The following is an 18,961-nucleotide window of genomic DNA, read 5'->3' as shown; positions in this document are numbered from 1 at the left end:
TTTAAATAAGGTTGTTGTTAATTTTCTTCTAGAAATGTTCTAGCTTACTTTTTATCTGCTAATATTACCTTTATGAGGATATTTATGTTTTTCTGCTTTACTTAAATTTGCTTGAACAGAGGAAAACGTTTCTCTCTCTTCTGGGTCCCTTCGAGCCTAAGCAAATTTAAAAAATGGCAAATGTGATAAATAGTAGGAAAATGATCACCACAAAATGCACCAAAGTTTTATTTTAACTAATGTTTTAATTTTAAGATTAAGAGCCACTTTACAAAGTAGCAGGACAATATATTTTATTTTATTCATCCATAAAAGTTCTGGAGAAGTAAGACACGATTTATTAACTTTTACTCTACAGGTGAGGAAGCATATAAAAGGATATAAAAATATTTATATTAAAAATCCTGGGCCCTCTCTGGTGGCACAATGGGCAGGAGAGCAGCACTACAGCGGCTCCTTCACCGCGAGTAGGCCAGAGGTGACCCCAGGGCGCGGCAGCCCTCTCCTGTCTCACCCACTGCTCCCCTCAGCAGTGTACTCGTCCATCTGCCTGTTCTCCCCACTCTGTCTCTGGTGAATCCTTTCTCCGCCCCTGCACCTCTGGCCAGTACCCCAGCTCTGGATGAATAAATAAATTTTTTAAAAAGAAAAATCTATTCCAATTATTCTTAACTTGTGAAATGTAAGCCTGTCTCTACCCCTCTCATCTCAATTCTCAGAAAAAACGTAACACTCTAAAGCTCAAAATAAAATAGTACACTTACAAAAGAGGGGAAAATATAACGATTTTCTCTTCTGTTCACTCAAAACTCCATTTTTACAAAAAGAAGTATGTGACATAGTATTTTTTTCAAAGTAATTACAATCTGAATGCCTTCAAAAGCCCTCAAGTCCCACAAATGCCTATTGTCTTACATAGTCCACTATGTAATTTTTTTAAATATTCAAAGTATACTGACAATTATATTAATAGAATGTGATTAAACAGAAATAGGGCTAATTATTGTAGGTCAAGTGAAGAAAAAAATTTTGTGCTTTTAAAGGTTTTCCGGACTCAAAAATACACTCTATTATTTGAGACTGCTCTAATACAGGTCTTAAAGTTAGTTATTAAAAGCAGCAAGACTGTGCTTTACAAAAAGACAATGATTAATATTAAAGTCATTGAATATGTTTCACAGGAATCTTCATGAATATTATTCTATGGGCAAGATGTCAATTCCTCTGTGACAGGTAAGGAACCCACTGAACAGAAGGGTCTGGATGGCTGTGGCTCCGTCAACCTTCTTTTGGAAATAAAAGAATTATTCAAAGCCCTTCCTCCCCAAATTTTTTAAAATGAAAAGAATTTAGCTTCTTTAGTTTATACCTCCAGAGCCTAGAACACACAGAAAGAGAACACAAATCTGTATTGCCATGTTCAGATAGCCTAGAAAAAAACTCCACCTTTTTGGACTTGGGTTCTTCATCCAACATGGCTAATGTTCTGGCAAACTCTTCATCTTCATGCAATTGTCTCTCCAGCTACACAAAGTATCAACACAGTGAATTATTCTTTTTGTATATTAAAGCTTTTTAAATGTTAGCAAAAAACCAGAAAAACATTTTTCCGGCAGTAACGATATTTTCCACTTAATATTAATAGGAAAGTACCACATATATGTCACTAAGCCAGAGAAGATCTGATAAACAAACTGAATGTATCTTTAAAGTCATACTTCTTACAAAGTTTGAACTTGACAGTTTTCTTTCAATGGTCCTACTGCAGCACTTACAGGTTTGTATTTCCATTTATTTTAAACTGTAGGAAAAGCTCTTAAAATAATGCCACCCTAACATAAAAACATAATAAATAGCCTGGGAACCCCAGGGGGGAAAAATTATCTAGAAAATTTTGTATTTTCTTTGCACACAATAGTAAGGTATATACACTGCCACTATGACATACCACCAAACTCCTATTTTCAATTAGTAATTCAAATGTATCTGATCTAACGTTTGAAGTTTTAAGTCATCATCTCTTTTGTCATTTTCCTAAACTACTAATGTAACAGACATTCTTCCTACCTCATTGTTACTTCCAATCATTTTTATTTCAGCAAAATGGAGCCCTTCCAGAAAAGAACAGGTGGCAGTAGAATATATTTCTCATTATAAGCCCACTGGTGCTAAGCCCACTGATTAAAAAAAGGCCTCTTTCTATTATTTACAGGAAAGGACCTCAACATCCACCAAATCCGAAGAGAAGGCTTAGAAATTGGCATTCAGTTCACAGTAACCAAGAGAACACAGTAACCACGTCTTTTCTTGCTCATAAAGTGAACACAAACTATAAGCAAGCCTTATAGACCCATATCAATACATTCTGTTGCCTAAAACTTTTTACCCATATCTACACATCAAATTACCAAAAAAAAGGAAATCTTCATCATAGCAAAGTCCTTCAAACTCTAACTCACTGTCACTTGCAATTATTCCTAGCCAAACTCCACCACTTTTCCAAATTTCATACTATGTACTATGCTTCTGATAAAAAAGATTCCAGATGTCACAGGACACAAAGAAAAGTGAAATTTCCATTAGAAATCCATTATTGGTAATTATGGCATTGCATGATCAAAAGTCCTATATTTTTATAAAATGTTTAACATAATGACTTGTCTTAGATACTGTACACACATTTAATAAAATGAATAAAGAGGGAACGAAGGGGGGAAGACAGGGAAAAGAAACTTTTACAGGGATAACTACACATCAATTATTAATACCTAAAAGTCCTTCATCAGACTAATAACTTATTGGACAAGATTTGAAAGAATGATAGAAATAAGGAAACAGGAGATTTTTGATATAAAAAAACCTTACCTGGTTGGGGTAGGATTAAGGCTCCAGTATCGGTACTATGAGGTAGAGAAATCATGCTCCTAAAAATTACTTCACAGTTTTATCTAGGTCATTTGTGCTACTCTGAGTCATATGAATACCCATTTAGAGCTTATGTAATGTAATGTCAATGTAGTAAGAGAGAAAACGATTTTGAAAACACAAGTTATAAACTGCAAAGTTAATAAATTGTGAATAAGACGTATTTCTCGGCCCAGAAGACTGGGCTATTGTTCTCGCACAACAATATCTATCAAAAGACCGTTCTAAGACAGCTACTAAAGTGAGCACTGATGTCACAATAGTTGAGGGAGACCTGAACAGCCCTGATGAGTGAAGTTTAGAGCCTACACATGGGAAGACAAATAGCCACTATGATGGGGTGCCACAGGGTACATATGAGGGTTTCAGCTATACTTAAAGAATATGAGAAACTTGAGGTTAATAACCAGAAAGGGGGTTCAAACAGCAGATGCCATGATCTCAACAACACTCCTCCTTGAAGTATTTTCTTCTTGAATTTAGTTTCCATGAAATTACAAGATTTATTGATTGCCCTACTTCACTGCTGACTCTTTCTTAAAAAGTCTTCTTTGCTGGATAAGCCCCTTCTTCCTAACCTCTAAACATTAACAGGAGCTTAGTCCTCACGTTTTTTTTTTTTTCTTTCCTCCCTCCATGATCTCGAGCACTAACACTGTTTTAAGTTCATTCAATGTTATGATTCCCAAACATACCGATACAACTTCAATTTAGCCTTCTTTCTAAAGCTCGATTCCTCTATCCAGCCACCCACTCTTCATCTCCAACTGGAAGTCTATTTAGTATCTCAAACTTACAATGTCTAAATCAGAATTCTTGATGGCCCTGACCAGTGTTCCAATATCAATAAATGATATCAACACTGGTGCCCAGTTGCTCAGGCCAAAGTGTTCATCTTTTTTCCCCTCACACTTCATATCCAGTCTATCAGCAACAATTTGAAAATGGCAACTTCAAAGCACAGACAGATTAAGACCCTTTTCGCTACTTCTCCACCGCAATTCTGGTGTAAGCTAACATCTTTTTCACATATCCTACCGTAAAAGTATCAAACTGATGTGCTTTTACTGTTTCCCCACTATGGCTTCCTCTCAACAACCCAATGGCTCCCCATCTCAGCAAGTCAAAACCCAAATCCCTTACCACCTAAAGTCCAATTTAGGGTAAGCACTAAAAACCTACTGTGACTTAACAGGATTTGCTGTTGGCTGTTTCTGCAAATTCATCAAACTCAAATACTTGTACCTAAAGATGCCTCCACTTGATGTTCTCTGTCTAGAGCACCATAGCTTGCCAAGATCACTTTGCTTTGTACCCTAATGTTACTTCCTCGAGGGGCCATAACCTTATTTAAAATAGAACACTAATAACCACACTGAGCATTCAAAAACTAGTCCTTTACTTTTCTTCACAGCACTTAAAATTACTTTATTTAAACTGCAGTATCCTTAAGACCTTAAACTGTGCCGCATACTCAGTAAGTGCTCAATTAAATAGATGTTGAATGAATTTGATCATACTGCTTTTTTCACTGTGCAGTCTCATCTATTCCGGAATAGATGAGACTGCACAGTGAAAAAAGCAGTATGATCAAATTACATTATCTTAAGTTCCAAAGGAGGCTTTCAATGAAAGTCTAACAATAAATCTTTAAGTAATTATCCCTGTTATTATACAAATCTAGGTTTCCATGTATATAAGATTCCAACTTACTTTCCATATAACTCTTAACAACTGAACCTCAGTAAAAATTAGCCTAGAACAATCTTGATTTTTGCCTGGGCAGATGATAAGGTTAAGTCACAATATCAAGTTGTTAAAGACATCTAAAGAAAGTGCTGATACCTCTGCATCTTCATCAAGTTGCAATTGCTTGGCAATGGCTTCATCATTTAATCTGGAATCATCTGCATTTTGTGAAGGCTATATTTCAAAGAAAATCAAGAGTGGCATAAACATTAAAAATAATATGCTTTTTCTTGATTGTAGCTGATACAATACAACAATGAGAGAAAAGAATAACAGAATAATCTCATTGCATACCAACCAGAAAATCATGTTCTAGATTCTCCCTGCTCATATTCCATTCCCTAATGAGTACATATCCTATCGACAGATGGTTCTCATTTAATTCTACTGAAATGTTCAAGAAAAGCACTTTAAAAAAACCCAAAAACTCTATGGTGATGACACATGGGTGAATTGGTGGTGGGAAGCCCAACGGAGATTACAACTGAGATGGGGAAAAGGCACAAAATGATGTTAAAATAAACTATTATAAAAAATTAATAATAATAAATAAATAAAAGTGACTTCAAAAAAAAAAGAAAAGAAAACCAAAAACTGGGCCCTCCCTGGTGGCACAGCAGGTTAAAGCATAGTACTGCAAGCAAGCCACAGCCACTTCAATTCGAGTTCAATCCCCAGCCCCAGAGATGATCCACATAGCACAGCACACCTCTCCTGTCTCACCTGCTGCTCCCCTCAGCAGCGTACTTTGTCGATCTGCCTATTCTGTTCTCCACTCTGTGTCTCTAGTGAATCGTTCTGCTGTCTTTGGTGAACCCCTGCACCTCTGGCCTGTACCCCAGTTCCATATGCATAAATAAATCTTTAAAAAAAAAAACTGTAGACTAATGTCTTGGCTTGAAAAGTAGTCCAAAAACAGTGGCAAACCAGTATGTGGGCATGTTTATATTGTCCTATAAAGGTATTAATAAAGTCAACAAACACTATTTGCCAAACTTTAAATCATGGAACTATTTTCACCATACATATTTTTCTCTAAATGTTGAGAAAAAGATGAATCAGTCTCAACTAAAGCAGAGATGATCAAAAGTATAACATAAGTAATAAGGTAATACTTACATGTATTTATAACCTTATTTGGAAACAAATTTGTTGTCCAATATTTGTCTGAGAGGAATAGTAAAATGATTTTGCGCTCTTAGTATTTACTTCTAAGAATTAAAACTTGTCCTTATGATGTAAATGATCTTTTCCAACTTATAAATATAAAAAATTAAATGTGCAATATCCTAACTTCCTCATCCTCTACATTTTACCCATAATCACAGGACAAATATTTTTATCAACAAAGTTTTACTTAGTTCTAACACCCAGATTCCACCTCTTATTTGTAACAGTGACTATATAAATTCTAAACATTCCGGCCTGCATGCAGAAAACTTACCTCTTTTCTTTTGCTTGCCACCATTTTCTTATCTGATCTTTGGACACTTCCAGTTCCAAAATAATCAAGCACTGATGTAGGGGTAAGTTTTATTGGTGATAAAGGCTTATTCTTGGTCTTACTGTTTTCTTCATTCTTTTTCACATTTGATACTCCAAGATAACTATTTGTAGATCCTCCATTCTCTTTTGCTTTAGAGACTGCCTTCTTACAAATGAAGTCATCTTCTTCATCTTCCATGGAATATAACCAAAATTGTTTTATAAAACATTGATTCTAAATAACATCAAGCAACTATTTCCACCATCCTTACAAGAACTGGTTTGTAAGAACTGTGGGATACTAATGATTTTTTTTCTTCCTAACTTCTCTATTCAACAGTAGTTCTCATCTACCAATGCCAGGTATTTCCCCCAGTTACCACCCAGGGGACAAAAAAATTTATTTACTCCTGCAGTCAACAAATATATTCTGAGCACTCATTATGCCAACCAATGACAATACAGCAATGAATAAAAGACAAAACCCTTGCTCTCATGAAGCTTGGGAGTCTAGAAGGCAAAGACATAGAAACATATACTAGCAAATTATAAATGCTATGAAGAAAAAACAGGAGGAAAGTATTTAAGAGTGATAAAAGGTGCTTTTCTTTCAGAGTCAGTTAGGGAAAGCCTATAGATAAGCAATATTTCAAGAGTCCAGAAATAAGAAACCTCAGAACCGAATGTTCAGGCATGGAAAACTCTAGGTACAAAAGCTGTAAAGTAAGCACATGTGGAGATCACTGTGGCTACAGAAAAATGAAGGATGCGTCCGTCACGACAGTTAAGGTGAGAGACGCAGGGCTACATCATGGAAGACTTTCTAGAGCACGGAAAAACCTTACCATTTATTATAAAATGGGAATACACTTCCCAAAACTAGATGATTGATCAAGTAGATGTGTGTGGGTTGTGTGTATATGTATGTATGCACACACACACACAATGCAATACAACTCAGCAATAAAAAAAGATAAACTCATGCCATATGTAGCAACATGGATGGAGTTGGAAGGGATTATACGCAGTGAAATAAGTCAGGAAAAAGAAAAATATTGAATAGTTTCACTTATAGGAAGAATTTAAGAGAACCAAATAAGACATAAGGGGGGAAATGTATTGTTATTACAATACAAAACACACCAAAACAAAAACAAACTGACAGTTGTAAATCAGAAATATCCCACAGGGGTGGGGAACAGAGAGGGATCAGAAGGAGGGGGGAGTGTGGGGGCTATGGTGATGATGGGTGGGGGGAGGGGATAAACATTGCTGTAAACTGAATAATGGAAATAGACATATAAAGAAAATGGTTAAGAAAAAAAAAAAAAAAGAATGGGAACCCACTTAAGAATTTTCAGTAGACAGCCTGCATCCCTGGAGGCACAAGCGATTAAGTCTCAGCACTATGAAACTTTCAGCAGCAAGAGTTTAATCCCCAGCCCTGGATGTGACCCACACAGTGCAGCAGACCTCTCCTGTCTCACCTGCTGCTCCCCTCAGCAATGTATTTCAGTGTATCCACCTGTTCTGCTCCCCACTCTGTCTCATTAATCCTTTCACCCCCCTGCCCCTACACCTCTAACCTATACCCAAGCTCATGAATGAATAAATCTTTTTTCTTTTTAAAAAGGAATTTTCAGTAATTAGTGAGTGATCCGACATTAGTCATATTCTTTGAAGAACCCACTATCGAGGGGTAAAAGCAAATGCAGATCATTTAGGAAACTACTATAGTTCTAGAGGAAATGCTGAAGTATTGACTAGGGTTCTACTTGTGAGGTGGTAAGAAGTCAGAATCCAGCTATAGATTAGAGACTATCTAGCACTCTCTACTCATTAAGCTCTGTATTACATTTTATCTTTCTAAGAAGTTTCCATAAAATATCTGGTTTAAAAGTCTAAGTATTCAAGACAATGCTTAGCTACCAACCCCAAAAATGACCTCAAAAGGACCTCAAGAAAATTTTTTTGTGTGGATCAGTGACTCACAAGAGAAAAAACCTTCATCTCTGACCTAATAATAAGTCCAATAAAAAGAAAAACATAAAAGATAATCATAATGGCCAGGTCATTGTGAGGTGAGAAGTTTCACTTTTTAAGTATGATGTGCAAAATCAAACATCAGACCTCTACTTCCTCGCAAGTACTCCCTAATTCAACCACAAAGGGTCTGTGTGTCAAGCACTGTTATATCCTAGGTCTGCCATCTCAAACATGAAAGTACATATAAAATCCAAAAGAAGGCAGACTTACTCTCTATTTACTTTAACCATTTAAAAAGGAAGTTATAAACTTCACAAAGCCTAACTTACAGTTTTCTGATTACTACATGTATAAGGTAATAAAGCAAGAATGCAATAGACATCTTTGAGGATGGCCACACAGTTCACACTACCAGTCCCCTTTCCAAGAATTTATACCCCACGCAACCCTCCAAGAACCTCCAGTAATCACATAGTAATCATTTACTATGGTGACTCCATACTCCTCACCACAAGCAACCGGGCCATGAGCAGGTTATCTGATCAAGGAGGGGTCGATTTTACCTATGTTCAGTTGACTAAACTAGCATGTATAAACTAAAGTGCTACAGATTTAGTTTACATTCAATGAATCAATAACGGCCTTCTATTAAATTCCCGTATTTATGATAAGTTTTCTTCTTGCAACCAAAAAATGTTAAGTAAAGCTTTGAGCAGCCTGCTGGAAAAGCCCATGCAGCAAGAAACTCAGACTTTCTGTCAACAATCCATGAGTTAACATTCTGGAAAGGGAATCCTCCAGTCCTGTCAAGCTGACATGGCTGCAGCCTGATATCTTCATTGCAGACTCATGAAGAAACCCTCAGACTGAATGACTCAGTCAATTAGCTCACAGGTTTCTAACTTAGAATCTGGTGAATTAGTAAGTACCAATGAATTTAAGCTGCTAAATTTTGGAGTAATCTGTTATGTAGTAATAGATATGTATGCAGGTGGACAAGAAAGAGAAGAAAGAATTAAAGGATCACCAGAATTGAGGCAAAACAAGATAGCTTCAACTATATATAACAGGGACACTGGAGACAGAGATAAGTAAATACTGTTTTTAAAATGGGAAAACAAATAACCAAACCTAAATATTAGTATGTTCAACATGCAATGGGTTTCTGTGCAGCTATACAAAAAATAATGTATATCCACATTTACTGATAGACAGTGAAAATGTGATGGTCTGTAAGTATACAAATACTAATTAGTAAAGTGTAAAACAGTATAACTTTTCCAGAAAGCAAGTTAGGAAAATGTAACTAGAACCTCAAAGCAGTTCATTACCTTCAGGACAGTGATCCTAGGAGACAATAATTCTACTGAGATGAGCTGACAAATATTTATATACAAATACATTTATCAAATGAAGAACATAAAAGATGTAAGCAACTGAAATATTAAAAACCAGGGAAATGTTATATAAGTTGTGGTCCAACCATACAATGAATGTACAGTCATTAAAACTTTCAAAGATCACACACACACAAAAAGATAATGAAAAGAGCAAAATTAAGTTGGAAAAACTGCATCACTTTGTTCTTTTAGGTTAGCCATAACATTACAGGTAAACAGATCTCATTCCTGAAAAGAGAGCTTTTTTTCTGAGCCTTCTCCACAAATGACTGCTTTATAACAGTGAAGGGTTAATTATAGTCCTTTTGTGAATTTTGGCTTGTAATACATGAATTCAAACTTAATAATGCCTCCAAGCTATCGATCAAAATAATTTACTACACCTAAACAGAGATAGTTTTATAAGTATTTTCATAATTTCTGAGTTAAAATTTATTTACAATAGAGTTTCAAGAAAAATAGTATGGGAATACTCTGCATCAAGTTTTAAGTATGTTTTCAGTGTACTAAGTAAAAATTTCATTAAGACCCCTTTTTTTCTGCAAACCACAGAATAAATAGTGCTCCAGGCCCTCTGGGAAAAAAAAAGCAATTCTTCTGATAAATAGTTATGGGGTGGTAGGGGTTAAGACTGGATTGTTTGATTTGATACTTATTTAGTACCTAGACTCCTTATAGTTACTAGAATACTTAATACCAAAAAAAGAGTTTACAATCTAAGCAAGTATTTCTTATGTAATACAGAGGATTTCACAAAAGTAAATATAGAAAAATAAATATGATGTCCTATCTGAAAAGTATTCTGCCACCTTGCCTTGAGAGAGTTGTCTGAAGAGTTCTCTCTCTATACTACGACTTCTGAACTAGGGGTCCTAGAACCCTTTGGCCTACACATTTCAAAGTCGTACCGACATTATGATGAAGGAAGGTGAAAGAAAACATGGATTAGAACAATACAGTGAGCTGTTTATAAATAACAGTCATTTAACAGGTTGTGCTGTAAAAATTTCCATATAAAATATTTTACAATCTATATAGTGCAGAGATAAAGTATTTCAAATAACGTTAAGGTTGTTTTTCTTTTCTAACATTTGTTATTTTCTAATGAGCCTAAAATTGATTCTGCCTTGTCAGAAATCAAAGGCAAACTGTGTTCTCTCCTCCCCAAAAACTGGTAAAGATAACTAAATCCAAGTCAAATTTCTGAGATCTACTTGAAAATCATGGGCAAGTAAACCTTCAGAATTGCCTGCCAAGAACTCTTTGCCCTTATAAAAATGCCATTTACTTTTATTTAGACACATTATCCCCTCAAATGTGTTAATACTATCACCAAATAAACACGAATTATCCCACATACAGCAGAGGAGCTGCCTGAGAGGATGGCTTTACCATTCTAGTGAAGCACACTCATTTAGCTAGAAGGAAAGAGAAAGAAAAGAAGATTCTGATACAATTATTTATAAGCCAAGAAAAGAAAAAAAACCTAATTCAGGAATTCACACTGATTTTGATTTTCTTTCCCTTGTTCTGGAAAACACAGAAACAAATCAAAGTAGTTCATGCTAGAGAACTCTCCCTACAGAGATTTAAAATGATTTATTTTATTTAACAAGTAAAAAACTGAAAAGGGAATCTAAATGTTTAGAATCTTTTTCTACAAAGTTGCTTTTCAATATTTAAAGTAAAAAACCAAACTTTCACTATGGATTCAGAATAAAAGGCGTATGCATGTGCCAAGTATTCAATAAAGCCTACTAATTAAGTGGAAGAAGAGAGGTGAAGCAGACACCCTATACCTCTCTAAGATGGCTGATCTTTAATCAAGAAATTAGAAATCTCATAATTCACTACCAGTGAATCCGCTTAGAATGAAATTGTCAGTTTTTTTTGTTTTTTGTTTTTTAACAAACTATAATCTGTGAGTTCTAATGAGGTATAAAAAGTACTGGTTTGTACTGTGATGTTATCCACCACGCAGTTGCTAAGTCCCCACCAGGGAAAGAATAACATTCCATGGAAAGTCACAGCTGGTTTCATTACTAAGAAAACATGACACAGGAGGACAAACTTGAATGTTTTACAGGTTTCCCCCCTTCATAAAAAGTAGAATGTCCCTATTTAGTATGAATTGATGGGTTATTCTTTTGGATTGTTACCATTAATTTATATGGAAAAAATTTTTGAGCATTCCCAGACCCAAAATACAATGTACCAAATGAGACTAAATAAGAATGTTTTACTTTCAGATGGTGGTGGAAACCTCTACTCTCCTTCCTCCACTGGATCACATAGAAAAAGAAAAGGGAGTCAGGAAAATTTGGACAATTGGCCACAGGTACATTACCCAGCACTTTTCACAATTCTAAGGCATAATACAGGCACAAGGAGAAAACCAGAAGTGTTATGACCGAAGTTCAACAACGCCATCCCCACCTTCCTTTGGACACCACTTCGCCACGTGTGAAAGGAGGTAACAGTGTTGGTCTCAGTAGTCAAGCCAAGTATAAATCACCTTTGTATTGTTTTATTAGTATTTAATAATATTTTTATAATGTAATTCTACTTCCTTGACATTCTGGAATACAACCCTATGTTTCACAGTTTCACAAGTGCCCAACAACAAATAAGTAAGTATGTGTCACCAGATCAACAATCTGTTCATTTTCAAAAATGCTTAAGAACCTCAATAATCAGTTCCACTGCTTTTTTAATCGTGTCCTTTTCATTTTTTCTTCTCCATATATGTGGCACTTAATTTTTTTCAGGTCTCATAATAAGCACTACCAAAAGGAGGCTAGAGAACAAACTAGTCAAAAAAGATTACAAGAGGGGTCTCCCTGGGGCTCAAGGGGTTAAGTCTTTGAAGCCCCAGCCAGGGAGCTGACCCACATGGTGCAGCAGACCTCTCCGGTCTCACCTGCTGCTCCCCTCGGCAGTGTATTTCAGTAAGTCTGCCTGTCTGCTCCCCCCACTGTCTCTGATGAATCTTCTCATCTCCTGCACGGTTAGCCCACAGCCCAGATCCTATATGTAAAAATAAATAAATCTTTAAAAAAAATAAAACTGCTAAAGCCCCCAGTGAGTGACCTCTGAATTACCACATGAGATTAAGAGTAGTCACTAACGAGGCCAAAATGCAGTTCTAATCGAAAGGTAAGTTCCCCAACCACATAAATATAGAGGAAAGGTTTTATAAAAACATTTTTACATTTTTATTTATTTTATGTGTACAAGAGCTGGGGTTTAGGCCAGAGGTATGAGTGAAGGGGTGAAGTGGGAGATGGTGAAAGGATTCACCAGAGACAGAATGGGGAGCACAGGCAGATGGATCTGCTGAAATACACTGCTGAGAGGAGCAGGGCAAGGCAGGAGGGGTCTGATGAGCCGTGTGGGTCAGCTCCTTGGGCAAGATCTAATTTCATGCTGCAGTGGCTGCAGAGAGTCTTGGGCTCTTGAGCCACCAGGGAAGCCCCAAAGAAGAAAGTTGTAGTGACAATGGTTTGCAATAATATCAAGAGCAGATTAAAGTGGATATGACATTCAATTGAAACGGACAGGAATTCACTAAGAATGAACTATGCAGGCTTAGTCCTCATTTAATCCGTAAGTCTCTGTAAGGTTCAGGCACCAGCCAGACAGACAAACAGAAGGCAAGAAGCAGCAGCTAAGCGGGAGCAATAACCTCATGACTTAATGCAAGCCCGGGCGGAAAAGTAAGTTCCAGTTCCTTGTCAAAATTATCCACCTGACCATTTCTCCCCCTACCTACAGCCTTTATAAAACCCCCTCTTACCCTTCCCTCAGTGCAACTTCTTTTACCTCAACTCTCTGTGGTGTCAGTGAACCTCACCCAGAAGTGCAGAAATAAACCTACTTTTGATTTTACTGGCCTCGCTATCCTGCAGCCTCCTTACTGCGCCGAACCTTTCAGTTTCTAGACTAGTAGGTGAAATGAGTACTACAAGCAAGGGATGTCTAACTTCAATGTAACAACCACCAAATTCTCTCTATTTAAGAGAAACTGAACAACCATATCCAGGGAACAGACAATGAATCACACCAATTGTGGAAAAGATCTGTTTAATGTATCCCTTTTGTTCAACAATTTCAGAAGGAAAACAAAGTAGATTTATCAGATTTATAGAAGATACAAAATCAGACAATATGAGAAACTAAGTGGATGAAGGACATCCACTGAATATCAGATTCCTCCAAAGTGAAACTCTTAGCTTCTGGGCTCTCCCTGGTGGTGCAACAGGTTAAAGCACCATATTATGAAGCTCTTCGAAGCCACTGCAGCACGAGTTCTATGCAAGTCAGGAAGCTGACCCACATGGCCTGGCAGACCTCTCCTGACCAGCCCGCTGCTCCCCTCAGCAGTGTATTTCAGTAGACCTGCCAGTTCTGTTTCCCGCTCTATCTCTGGTGAATCTACTCACGCACCACACCTCTGGCCTGTACCCCAGTTCTGTAAGCATAAATAAATAAATCTTTAAAAAAAAAAAAAAAGAAGTTCCTTCTTTGAAGTTGTGGTGTATAGGTATATAATGTAATACTGCTCAGCTATGGGGGGAAAAGAGATGAAATCACACCAATGCCAACAACATGAGTGGAACTAGAAGGGATTATTATGCTAAGCAAAATAAGTCAAAAGAAGAAAAGTAATACCACATTTCACTCACATGTGGAATATAAAGTGATAAAAAAAAAGGATAAAACAAAACTACACCAAAGGAAAACCTAGAAATCTGACTGCGTAGTTGAGGCTCTGAGAAAGGGAAGAGAGGGGAGGTGAGGAGCCGGGAAAGAGGCCCCTCAGTCCAGGCAGAAGCAGAGGACAGTTGCTGCTTTGGTGGTGGGTGTGGTGTGGTGACCTACATTTGAAGAGGTGTGAACCCACACCCCTTAATTATTTACAGTGCTGTCAACTAACAAAACCTCAATAAAAAATAATCTATCAAAGTCAATCCTAATATAACGTAGTCTTGAAGATCAAATGAGGTAGATACAAAATATAAAACATATACTAATTAATGCTATTTCATTCCATGAAGCTGGTAAATAGTGTTTAGAAAAAAATTTTCTAATATATACAAGCAATTATTTTAGCATCATCAGTTCCTCCTTGCCTTTCACTCTGGCCACAAAGATTTCAAAATAGATTCCCATGCAGAAGATACTGCAATCAAGAAAATATAAGCTATTAATACAACACTAGGTCATATTAATCTGGTGAAAATTTATAAATTCAAGTTTTTAAGTATTTCTTTGTGTATAAAAGTTAATGCATTGGCTATGAAACAGCATTACTGATACCCAAATGTCCACATTATTCTCTCTATTCTCACCCCTAAATCTGCAAGTTAAAGGCTACCTGAATCTTTTGCATTTATCTCAAGCTTCTCTCTCCTGCAGGAACTATTTCCTAACAATGCCAAAATATCCTTGTGGATATTTTTATAGCTACTGTTAATTTGTTCCTTATAATTTTTATGTAAAAGTTTTATCTCCCAAATAGACTGAATTCAAGACTCGAAGGCAGGACTGCTTTAACCTTTCTCCTACTTCATAGATTGCCTAGCACACTGGTTAGGCAGCACAGAGAACATATCAAATGTTTGTTAAGTAAACTAATGAGGATTTTTTAACAGTTAAATGAGGGCCCTCTCTGGTGGCACAATGGGTTAAAGCACAGCACTAGGAAGCTACCTGCTGCTCCAGCATGGGTTCGATCCCAGACCAGGGGGATGACCCACACGGCATGGCAGACCTGTCCTGTCCGGCCAGCTACTCCCTTCAGCAGTGTACTTCATTGTTCTGCCTGTTCTGCTCCCCACTCTGTCCCTGGTGAATCCTCTCATCACCCCTGCACCTTAGGGCTGTACCCCAGTTCTATATGCATAATCTTAAAAAATAGTAAATAACAGTATTCAAATTTACAATAAAGAAATAGATAACAGAATAAGGCTACATAAGGATACAAAAGCCCATGATCAACCTGAAATCTAATAAGATAAAAACCCAATAGTTTCAGAAAGAAATTTAATAAAAGTGCTAAACTTCCTTTTCTGGACCTGAGAACTGGAGAAAAGTTGATTTAATAGTAGCAATATGTTTAAAAAACAAAAAATATTATTTTGATTCATAAGAGCAAGAGAAATGAAAATGTTGGGGGGGGGGAGGAGAAAACCCTGTGCCCAGAAGCACAAAATGAATGCCTCACCCTATTCTTCATAATAAAAATGGACAAACTAGTCTTAAAATGAATGCCACTTAACCTCAAGAACTGCTGTTTCTCTTAAGTGATCATATTCTTCACTCTGAATTGCCCATTTGCTGATAGTTAAATATATTGTACTGCAATGAGCATAAACAAGTATCAATAATTTAATAACCAAATTAAGAATGAGAAAAATTAAATGTATGCCACTAAATTTCATACAAAAGCTTAAAAGAACGAGTAGTAACCTTTATTTTTTTTAAAGATTTATTTTATTTATGCATATAGAACTGGGGTACAGGCCAGAGGTGCAGGGGCAGTGAGAGGATTCACCAGAGACAGAGTGGGGAGCAGAACAGGCAGAGTGATGAAGTACACTGCTGAGGGGAGCAGCCAGCGAGTCTGAAGAGGTCTGCCACACCATGTTGAGTTCCCTCCCTGATCAAGGGTTGAACTCGCTTCACAGTGCTGTGCTTTAACCCCCTAAGTCACCAGGGAGGGCCCCTAGAAACCTTTCTATATTGAAAGAAAAAGCCTGAGGCAAGAGGAGGGAGAAAAAGGAAGAAAGGCTAGGGGGAGGGAGATAAAACATTATTAATTTATGAATAAGCAAACTGCAGGTATCTTACAAGATGCCCAAAAATAAATGTGTGTGTGTGTACATTTTTTATTTACATAACTATGTAAGGCTGGAAGAGGGAATTAGGTCATTTTTATTTAAATTGTTCAATTCTATACTCTGGTTTCTCTTCAGATCATATAAATTTTTGCCTTTTAAATTGTTCAATTCTTTTTCAGTGAGAATGTTCTGTTAAGTAATCAGAATATTAGTCTAAATATTTCATTCATCCCTCAGAAATTCTAAATTTAGTTTCTTTCATACAGAAGCTTAGTGTGCAAATTATTTCTTCAACAAACATAATCACGGAAATTCCTCTCCTAGGAATTTTTTTTTTTTTCATTAACTCCAGGCTTCCCTAACAACTAATGCCTAAGAAAAGCACTACTCCTATTTTTTTAGTACACAAAACTATTTCTAAAGATTGGCAAAGAGAATATATCAAACATCAACATTAATATTTTCTGTTACTATTTCCCTAAGTCACAGATCATTGGCATTATATGGTAATCTGAAGAACCAACTGCCCTAATTTTTTCCCCAACTATCACCTCCAAAAGTATAACTTGATGAGTACTACCTCTGGAATTATGTGCTCAATTAAAATTACAATCATAATCACTCAGATTGGGGAGGAAAAAAACCCCACCATTTTCTAACAAATACCTGATGAAACCACATAATAAAAGGTCATCTTTGCCAAACAAAACTCAAGGTCTTTCCCTTCATTGAACAGCTGAAAGCAAACATATTTACCCAGAACAAGTATTTGGGTTTTTACCAACTTACATGAACATTTTACTAGAGTCAGTGGTTAGCTATGAAGATATTTATAAGCATTTTTTTTCCTTTTACTGTGATTTGGAAGATTAATGTAGTTAAATTACTTTAAAAATCAATAAAAGAAGACAGATTTAAGCAAACAAAGGGGTGATAAAAAATGTCATGAAGCTAAATGGTAAGTCTAAAGGTCTATATAGTATGTAAAAAGCACTTGAAATGCTTAATTTCTAAATTAATTTCCTAAATATATTTCCATTGTTTATGGGAAAACAGTGCAATAAGAATAAAATGCAAATCACATTGAAAACTTTAGATTTTCTTGTAGTCAGTTAAAAAAGTAAAAACAGGGCCCTCCCTGGTGGCACAGCAGGTTAAAGCACAGCACTAAGAAGCTAAAGCCACTTCAGCATGAGTTCGAACACCACCCACCCCGGAGGTGATCCATATGGCGAAGCAGACCTCTCCTGGCCTGCCCAATGCTCCCCTCTCTGGCTCTGGTGAATCCTCTCGCTGCCCCTGAGCCTCTGGCCTGTACCCCAGTTCTGTACACATAAATAAATAAATCTTTAAAAAAAAAAGTAAAGTAAAAACAGGTGAAATTCTAACAATGTATTTTCATTAATCCTATATATCCAAGTCATTATCCTTTTAACACAGTCAATACTAAAAAAATATCAGTAACATGGTTACTTCAAAATCTGCACACTTACATCACTCCCAATTCAGGTAAACATTTCCAGGGCTCAATTGCACATATAACTAGTAGCTACATACTGAACAGCACACAAGTGGATCAAATACGACTTCTAAATTTCTAAAGTTCAGTTATATAATCAGCTGAAAGCCCAAAATGTCTTTATCTCAGTCTTTAAAGGCAAGAGAGATATATATTATAAGATCTAAAATAAGAACAATTTATACTTCTTAAGCATGACTATGCTCCAGGCCTTTTAAGTGCTTTCCCAACATTATCTCATTTGATCAACATAAAGATGTGTGATATAAAAAGGAATAATATCCCCATTTTACAAATAGAGAGACTAAGGTTTAATGCAGGCAGTCTGACAAAGAGCTTCAATACTATGCATGCTCACAGTAAGAAAAGTACCAAATGGGAAAAAAGATGGCTTATAAAGGAAAAGATGAAATAGGAAGTAACAAAGCAAAAACTATTTTGATATTATAGGTTTTAAAACTAAATTATGTATATAATTCTTTTTCACAAGAAATTATAATCTCCAACTCATATACTTTTAGGTCAGAATTTTTATTTTTAAACTACTATGCTACAACGAAATTTAACTTTAGACTGGTAATGTAAACAGTAATAATGTGAATATTTACTCATAACACAGTACTGAATTTAAATTTAACTTTAAACTGGTAATGTAAACAATAACTTTAGACTGGTAATGTAAACAGTAATAATGTGAATATTTACTCATAACCCAGTACTGAAAAATTAATTACTGACCAATTCAGTATTTAAGAAAATAGTAAAGAATAATGTGGGAATTATTTTAAAGTCAAGAATTTTCCCTAGTATATTAGTTTCAAGAACTTTTTCTCTATTTGAATCTAATTTAATAATGTTAACTTTATTGTGGACCTCTTTTTAACAGTCTCACTTTCTCTTATGGAGGGAAGAAAAGGAGTTTCTTTTCCTCCCATTCACCTATTGTTTCAAGGAATAAAAAAGTATAAGAAGGTAAAACATGCAGGAAAAAAAGCTAGTTTCTCTCCTATATCTCAATTTTAAGAAAAAAATAAGGAACACAAGGTAATACTGAA

General features: G+C 36.0%; 1 protein-coding gene across 2 annotated transcripts in view; it reads right to left on the bottom strand.

Annotated features, from left to right (window-relative positions):
• Nucleotides 1-18,961, bottom strand: part of RFC1 (replication factor C (activator 1) 1, 145kDa) — a 62,868-nt gene that overhangs the window by 24,776 nt on the left and 19,131 nt on the right. For both annotated transcript variants that reach the window (XM_004681348.2, XM_004681349.2), the window contains exons 5-8: nt 6,119-6,351; nt 4,771-4,848; nt 1,447-1,524; nt 69-156 (exon numbers count right to left, since the gene is read on the bottom strand). In XM_004681348.2, coding sequence (XP_004681405.1) covers nt 69-156; nt 1,447-1,524; nt 4,771-4,848; nt 6,119-6,351 — 477 coding nt within the window. The remainder of the gene's footprint in view (nt 1-68; nt 157-1,446; nt 1,525-4,770; nt 4,849-6,118; nt 6,352-18,961) is intronic.

The sequence above is a fragment of the Condylura cristata genome, unplaced genomic scaffold (genome assembly GCF_000260355.1).
Source record: "Condylura cristata isolate star-nosed mole 26May11 unplaced genomic scaffold, ConCri1.0 scaffold00012, whole genome shotgun sequence".
Lineage (NCBI taxonomy): Eukaryota > Metazoa > Chordata > Mammalia > Eulipotyphla > Talpidae > Condylura > Condylura cristata.
This window is presented reverse-complemented; position numbering and strand designations above follow the sequence as displayed.